General features: G+C 37.5%; 1 protein-coding gene across 1 annotated transcript; it reads left to right on the forward strand.

Annotated features, from left to right (window-relative positions):
* Positions 1–4,090: 4,090 nt before the first annotated feature.
* Positions 4,091–8,347, forward strand: LOC147862940 (VAN3-binding protein-like). The gene is made up of 7 exons (XM_087321568.1): positions 4,091–4,693; positions 5,538–5,642; positions 6,424–6,817; positions 6,905–7,108; positions 7,431–7,480; positions 7,684–7,741; positions 7,860–8,347. The coding sequence occupies exons 1-7, from the start codon at positions 4,238–4,240 to the stop codon at positions 8,060–8,062; spliced, it is 1,470 nt and encodes a 489-aa protein (XP_087177694.1). The 5' UTR covers positions 4,091–4,237; the 3' UTR covers positions 8,063–8,347.
* The last annotated feature ends 634 nt before the right edge of the window (positions 8,348–8,981 follow it).

Genomic DNA, 8,981 nt, shown 5'->3' on the forward strand with positions numbered 1-8,981 from the left:
CACAACTTTTGCATACTATTGTCTAATATTCTTTATCAAATGCAAGTTGTATGCAAAGAAAACTTCTTAAAAATAAATTGCAAGTTGACACTTACTAACGAAGCCCATCTACCTAAAATGATTAATGCGCTCTATATTTACCTCAAAATTTTAAACCAACATCTCGAACATTGGGACAATATTCCCTCATGTCCTCTCTATGTGTAAGAGCTTTTCAGGGTTCATTTAATGCCTTAAATTGTATATGTATGCACAACACATTGGGGATTATTATAGCCAACACAAACCTGGATATGGATATGGTATATGTTATATTTCGGTGAGATCGATACCATTCTTTGTTTCCTTCTTTTTAATGGAAATGCTATGATTCATGTAGAAAAAAGTGAAAATGCAAGTTGAGAGACAAGCACAACAAATGTTTTCCCTTCAATGGCAAATTGATGCCAACACCATTGCTATGAATTGAAAAATAAAAAGGGCAAGTTAATTACAATTAATAAATGCTCATTGATTTGATCAATGGGAAATAAAATGCTTTCGTTGTCAAGTGTAAAGTCGAACTTGCCATATTTGCATTGTTAGCAAGCTTAACTAAGCATTAGACTATAGTATTTCACATTGAAAAGTTTGAGAATAAAAATAAACTAAGTCATTGGTTTCTACCATTAAATAAGCCCTCATGTGCGAAAGCATGATGTGAAAATAGTGCCCTTATACATAATCTATGAGTCTGTAGATGGTAAGCATGCCATCAATATGGAAACTACACCCATGTGTATGCATTATAGCATGACACTTGATTTGTCCCAATCATCCCCCCCCCTGATGGTCATGCTAGACAAGTACTGGGATTCAAGATCATGTATTGATCTTTCACATCCGTGTACATGTGTAATTACACGTGCACAATGTGCCACGATTGAATGCCCAAACTATCAATGTCTTCATAACCCCCCCAAAAGTTGTTTTAACAAGTTATTGCCCAAAACCTACCTTTAAAAAATTCTTAAATTCCCCTTGGCCAACAAATCACCCATATTGCTTTCGGTGAAATCAATGTCTAGTTGCATTCAGAAGTTTGCTAGTTGTGGCTTGATGCTTGTTGAAAAATAACAAGTTTTGTCAAGCAGCTGTTTGCTGTTATGTGCATTGTGGACATCGATTACCCCTCCTTTTTTGATATAAAGTCTCACACAACAATAGCCAAATATATATGACAACGACCGATAAATAGTAGAGTATCTATAGATACTTAGAGTGTAAATAGCCCAATATGTATATGCAAGTCACTTAAGTAATGGGAAGCAATTTTTTCTCAGGCCAAAAGGAATAAATCTTAAACTTGAATATATAAACATGGTGTGGTGTGTCTGATTTCCAACATTAACATTTTGCTTTCTCTCTCGAACAATGAGCACAAAATTGTATTCGTTATAAAATTATTCACATGTTCACTTTGAGATCAATATCCACTAAAAATGTGTTCCTACAATAAATCATTTAACAACTCCACATTCCATAACTTAAAGGCATGAAAATAACACAACTTGTTAAATAATCATCTTAAAAATCAAGGTTTTATAGAAATATATGATATGTTTGCGCCGTACACCTAATGTTTTGTACGAAACATCTCTCTAATTTAAAAGCAAATTCCTTTTAGGTCTAGTTGGCATAAATGAATTTCAAGCATAGAAGTAGGTTAACATTCCCATTAGTACTATTCATTTGCATTTTGTGTGCATACATGTACATTGGTGGACAACCAATATGTCATCTCTACGATTGTCTCGTTTATTGGTTGCATCATGTTTCCCTATCATCGGCATTACCTTTCCCCGTTTCATTTGTTTTTGGAATCCCCATTCCTTATTGTTCAATCTGCAATGTTCATTCTAGCTCTTTTCACTTACATTCATTTTATAATAATGAAATATAGAATACACTATTGAAACATTGATAACTTGAGTCTTGTAATACCAAAAGAAGAGATATTTCATAAAATATTATCCACCAATGGTTGGTAGAAGTAGTTTAAGTACGTGGTGTAATAACTAGTGATCACAAGTTCCATGCAATTGCTATTGACAATTAATTAGAGCTAGTTATTTCAAATTGAGAAGATTGCACCGCAACTAAAACATGAGGGACTTAAGAATCCCAAAACATTTGAAGTACACAAGGAAGCATTCTTGTCACCATCGAGTTTCCACTAACAAGCTTTGGAACTTGGAAGCTTGTACAAAACTTATGCCATTAATCAATATTGTCCTTCTTGGTAGTACTCTAAAAAGAGTGGGGGAGTAAATATGGGCATTGCTTTCGTTTTTTTTTATCTATTTTCGATTGTCACCTTATTCAAAAAAAGTAATTTCACATTAATACACTTGTAACACGCTAACATTTGTCAATGGCTTTTGGGTGAAGGATTTTGACCCGAAATATAATTTTCATGCCCAGTTTCCTCGTGAAGTCATTGCATGTCTTGCCAACGTGTTGCCCTTCTTTCAAGCAAGTCGACCTAGTGTTTGAAGCCCTTCCAACATAAGATGTATTCCTTGTGAATAGCAACCTCACAAATTCACATAATAGTTAGGATCACTAGTTGATATTGAACGCATGCAAACGTAGAAACGTATTGATACACAATCAAATGACAACAAGCATTCGTATGCATGTGTGTGCACACACCATGCTAACTAATTTCGGAATGTCCACCAACACTTAGATTGAGAAGAAAGTGGAACTTTGGATCATAAACACCAACTGCTATTCTATTTTTTTCTCGCTTAGATAATTTGGATACAGAGAATCTATCTTTGAATAGGAGAAAAAAATCATCTATTTTGTGTTTCGGTCTTTTTGGGGCCCAAGAGTAGGGGGTATGGCGGAATGGTAGACGTTACGGACTCAATCAAATTGAGCCTGGGTGTGGATAATGGAAAGTACATGACAAAATAGATGACTGTAGGGCTCTTTTTAACATCACATTTATCCAAACTTTACATAGAAGAAGCCATCAACAATATCTCACCAAGGGTTAAAATGGGCTCCTCCTAATAAAGGTATTTAGTCATGAATTGTGTAACAGTGAGAAACATAGTGTCACTATAGAAGATGCCATTAGGATAAATAGCACATTTAAAGGCATCAGAAAGAATGTTTGACAGTTGTCGAATGGAAAGCAATGTGGGCTAAGACAAACACGCATGGGCTACTATGTCTAGGTGATCGATTGCTTGAAGGATGTGAACTCCTTTGGGTTTGGGCACACAATCATGATTGGGGATGGATGGGATGGGATTCAAAGCATGCTTAACTAAGGCTTGAATGCAAGAGGAGGGGCGGACACAGACACAGACATGAAGATGTAGACGAGGTGAACGTGTGCTTGGTAACAAGAGCTGGGGAATAGATACGGTGAGATCGATTGTCGGTTGAGGGAGGGAGGGGCTTCCTTCCGGACATTCGATTGACCTCCTCAATGCTCATGTGAGTGGGTCATGTTAGGAGAAAAAGCAAAAGCAAAAGCAAAAGCAAAAGCAAAAGCAAAAGCAAAAGCAAAGGATGGAAGGAGCAGAGAGAGAGAGAGAGAGAGTGGTAAGGGTAAAGAGAGCAATGTATAATGTAATAATAGAGGCAGTACCTTTATATGTTATGTATGTATGTATTCTGTGTGCCCACAGAGGAAGCTGCTTTTTCTGTCTTATTATTTATTATTGCTGCTACAGATTCTCCTTCTTTCTTTCTGCCCACGCACACACCCCATACATACTGAAGTGATACATATGTATACAGTATATGTATGTATGTATATGTACATATATGATATGCCCATCACAAACATGTCATATATATGTATGTAGATATGTATGTACATATATATACATACATACATACGGCAGAAGAAGAGAAAAGGAAGACCAGCGAGCCAGATAGAGGCAGGTCCCAGAGTGAGAGTGAGAGTGAGAGTGAGAGTGAGAGTGAGAGTGAGAGTGAGAGTGAGAGTGAGTGAGAGAGAGAGAGAGTGTGTGTGTGTGTGTGTGTGTGTGTGTTGGAGAGGTAGAAGTAGAATGAGAATGTGAGAGATTGAGTAAGGCAGAGTGAGAGGTTTCAGAGAAGGGTAGAGAGAAAGAAAGAAAGAAAGAAAGAAGCATGCATTTTATGAACATCTAGAGAGTGAGAGAGTCCTTGTGGATTCTTCTTCTTCTTGTGAATATTGATTTAATTGAGCATGGCACACAAGAGAGGTTCCCCTTTGGTCTCTAGACCCACACCCCTACCCAACATAGAAGAAGACTCACCCATGGCAATCTCAGAACCTCAACTTCTGCAACAACAACGGCAGCAGCAACAACAACATAATCATCATCATCATCATAACCATCAATATAGTAATCATCATCGTCATCAACGGCAATATCCTCCTGACTACGACACCGCATTTGGACCCCCCGAGACCCCATTGGAGCCCATGGAGTTCTTATCAAGGTCATGGAGCATTTCCGCATTGAAAATCGCAAATGCCCTTGCTCCCTTCTCCGCATGCTCCGACACGAGAAAGAAAGGTTCAGGATCGGCACTCGACTCAGAAGAACAGGTGATTGATGCTCCGGCTTCAGCTCCTTTCCGGTTCCCAACTGTCAGCACCGCCCACTTGGTCATGGAATGCATCTCGGCACATCAATCAGTATGTTTTTAGAGTTTTTCTTTTGTTTGTCCGTTGAATGATTTGTTTTCTTCTTGAATAGGTCTAGGGTTCTGTTTTTTTGGGGTTTTAAATTCAGGTAGTGGTTTTTGTCTCATGGTATGTTTTGGGTCTTGTTTCTGTTGTTGTTATTTTCGTCTAATGGATGCTTTCAAGTGGGTACCTTATAGTGTTTTTTGTCTAATTAATGGTTTCTTCTGGGTAACTTATGTTCTTGTTTTTCTTATTTCTCCAATGTGATGGCTTAATTTGGGAAAGTTTATGGTTTTGTTGTAGTTGTTGATTAATGGATGGGCTCTTTTGGATATGTTAGGGTTTCCTTTTTTTGGGTTGTCTAATGTATGTTAGTTGGGCTTTGCTTTTGGTTGTTTGCCTAATGTTACGTTTAAGGTCTTGTTTCTATTGTCAAATGAATGCTTTCTGTCGGGCAAGTTATGGTTTTGTGTCACTTCCATCACGTTTGTCTAATGTTACATTTAGGGTATTGTTTCTGTTGTCGAATGAATAGTTTCTTTCTAGGAAGTTATGGTTTTGTGTTCCTTCCATGCCTGATGGCATCGTTTTGGTAAGATAGGGTAAGTTAGGGCTTTTGCCTGTGTTGTGTGCTGTAACATCATTTCATGTCCAAATGGTTTTTTTTGGTCAAGTCAGGATTTTTAACACATTACATCTTTGATGATTTATTTTCAGTAAGTTAGGTTTCCTCTTTGTTATGAGGTCATTCCGTGGCTGATAGGTTATTTAAGCTAGTTTATGTGGGGAAACAAACAACTTGTGTTTCTATTGTAAGAAAATTTGCTGAAGATTTATTTGTGGAATATTTCAGGACCTTTCTCCTGTGTCCAAGAGGAAATCACATAGCAGCATTACCTCGGGGAATGTTGTTGCAAACTATCCCGTAAGCCCCCCTTGGCAAGGGGATGAACTTATGGTATTTTCGTGCTTTTTTACTTTTGTTTGATATTTGCTATTACATTTAGTTTTGCCTCACATCATTGTGACCTATATAGAGGCAGTGTGAGCTTTTAAAGGGACACTTTAAGTAGCTGTTAGGATGAATATTAGCCCCTGTTTATTTTCCTTGAAACTGTACCAAACTCATCTTGGTTTGGCATCTAGCTTTTGTGTCTCTTCACAGGTCTCATCCTAAATATGAGTATTCCCAAGTCCTCGACAACTATGAACCTTAAAACTCTTTTGTTTTTGGGAGCATGTGAATTTGCAAAATAGTAACCTATCATTGGAGTTAGTTAGAAGGAAAGAACAGCTTGAACACTACATTAGCATGTGGATAGGTATCAAAGTCTGGGTAGCTTTGGTTTTTCCTGAAAACCTGGGGTTTATAGATAAATGCTAGCGTCCATTTGTCCATTTATCCAGTCCAGTCTTGCAGTGGTGCTAAATCTGGGGTATAGTGGCCATCTTCTCCATTTACCAAGTCCAGTCTTGCTGTGGTCTAAAACTAGGTTTTGTCTAATTGCCAGTGAGTGGATGAACCTTGGCTTGAGGTCCATTGATTAGGTGGTGAGGATTCTCTAATCCTTCTATTTGTCAATTGATAGTCTATGTTAGGTATTTGATCCTAAAAGCTTGCATCACTGGTGTGATGTTTGCAAGGCCTTTTTTTTTACTCAGGGACAGTTGATTGAACAGGAAATAATTGAAATCAAGAGGTAGACGTCGAGACTAACATTTGAACAATTGCTTGGCAGTTTTGTCGAAGTTTCAGTGGTGTGAGGAATCCGTTGCGAGACATCTCTCTACGTAAGTGGCTGAAAGATTTGAGAGAAAGGAAAAAGGAAGTAAATCGAGCCCACAGTGCACAGATACATGCTGCGATTTCTGTGGCTGGAGTTGCAGCTGCCATAGCTGCGATTGCAGCTGCGACAGCCACATCAGCAACAGCCACCTCAGCAGCCAATGAGGATATCCAGAGTAAGACGAGCATGGCAGTAGCTTCTGCTGCAGCTCTAGTTGCTGCCCAGTGTGTAGACGTAGCTGAAAGCATAGGAGCTGATCGTGATCAGATGGCTGCTATCATAAGCTCAGCAGTTAATGTAAAGCTCCCTGGAGATGTAATGACGTTAACCGCAGCTGCAGCCACTGGTATAGATATATGGCATATGCAAAAGTAATTTATGGGTTTTCTATATTATCTTGCAAGCTATAATTATTGTGATGGGTTTGTGGCAGCTTTGAGAGGAGCTGCAGTGTTAAATGCTAGAGTACTGAGAGATACTGAAAGCATAAGATCACATCTCCCTTGTGATAGTGGGGATGACAATAACAGCTTGATCAACTCTGTGAGAGATTCTCCCTCTGACGACAGTGAACTGGAGTGTGGGAATCTGGAGTTCTTGAACAGAGGATGCGAGTTTCTCAAGCGCACACGGAAGGGTAAAAATACTTATCTCGCACATTTACCTTGATATAAACGATGACTAGATATGTAATGATGATGCTACCCTTTTATCTTGATATATATAATGGTGTTATCTCTTTGCAATATATATATATATATGTGTGTGTGTGTGTGTGTGTATGTTTATGTATGTATATATATTATAGTAGTGTTATTCTTTACCTTTTGATGTATATATGAGACTGTGCTATGTTTTTCTCTTAATCCATATGATGGTGTTATATTTATTCATTTGCTATGTAGTAGTTATTTTTCAGAGTTCTATTGAAATGTTAACTTGCCCATTTTGCCCTTCAGGTGATGTGCATTGGAGGATAGTGTCTGTCTATCTTGATAAAAACTCCCAGGTATGTTGTATCACTGTCAAAAAGATTAGAGAAATCGTTCAATTGTCTGAGTGAAAACAAAATGCAAAATTTTGCTCATCCATCAAAAGATGGGGGGAATCAAATGCAAAAATGTGGCACATGTGTTGTGAACCATCTATTATTAGTCTTTGCTTCTTTAATGCTAATGAACGGCTTTTTGTAACTCCTTTTGTTTTTGAAAGGTGGTGGTGAAATCTCAGAGTAAATACATGGGTGCTGCCATGATAAAAAACCGAAAACGTAAGTTGTCCATCTCCAAACATCAAAATAACTGAATGAGTTCTTGAAAGTATAAGCAATTTGTCTTCCAAACAGTCACTAATATTTTCTTTCTTGGAATACAATATTTGGGAAGCAGGTTTTGTCATTGGTGTGCATACTGACATACCTTGTTCGTGGGAAAGTGGTAACCATGATGGTGGAGAGAGAAGATGGCATTTTGGTATAAAGACTGATCAAGGAGTAATGGAATTACAGTGCAAAAACGAAGCACAACACCGGCTATGGACTGAAGGCATATTGCATTTGCTTTCGGTGTCAAAGCATAAAAGAAACATTTGAGTGCCCATATATATACGAATGCAAATGCGAGTGGTGATAATAAGCACCATTTATTGAATTTCATCGTGCAAGATGACAAAATGTATCATATCTTGGAAAAGAGAAGAAGATCAGAGCTGCACTGATGCATTGCATGTGCTGAATCCAAACATGAGGTTAAAAGGTTGGGTGGAACTAGACCAATATAACTGCATGTGTATTCAAGATATTCAATGGCATTGCTGGAGCCATATTGTAAGATATATTTGGAAATATAGAACAGTTGTGAGCCTCTGCAACATTGTGGTATTGTATCTTGGCAATGCATACTCATCTGAACTTGATATCCTGTCATTTAGACATTGCAATTCCATGGCCATGAGTATTTACGTTAAGCTCTATGTCCTACTTTGGGGAGTTCATTTACATGTATGAATGGTCATCACGGGCCTTTGCTCGTTACAATATGAAACCCATTTAATCTTTTTAATTTTTGACTCTGCCATTTGTTTGTTTCTTTTTGTCTCATTTCTCATTACTGCTTATTGTATCATACTCATCCTAGGCTATGCTACACATGTTTTTATGTTTATGCATTGCTTGTCCTTTAGTGGAATACAAATGTGCACCCAATCAGGCTGTATATATACAATCTAATATCTGCACATTTCTTGAATTTTATGTATACACATACATAAAGATTGCTAAATGCAATACAATCCTACTACACTTCCTATTTTCCATGTGAACATCTTTTTCTTAGATTGTGTTTTCAATTTTCTGCCCTTTTTATTTTTTATTTCTATTGTCCATATATATTTGATTGTACTTCTCTATGTCTTTTTTGTTTTTTCTTTCCTTTACTTTTTGCTTGCATTTAAAAAATAATAATTTAATCACGTGAGTATGTTTGAACTTTGTGATGATTTCCCTTCCCTCT

The sequence above is a fragment of the Azolla caroliniana genome, unplaced genomic scaffold (genome assembly GCF_043228905.1).
Source record: "Azolla caroliniana isolate FFs.n. ecotype wild unplaced genomic scaffold, voAzoCaro1.0.p SCAF_6, whole genome shotgun sequence".
Taxonomy (NCBI): domain Eukaryota; kingdom Viridiplantae; phylum Streptophyta; class Polypodiopsida; order Salviniales; family Salviniaceae; genus Azolla; species Azolla caroliniana.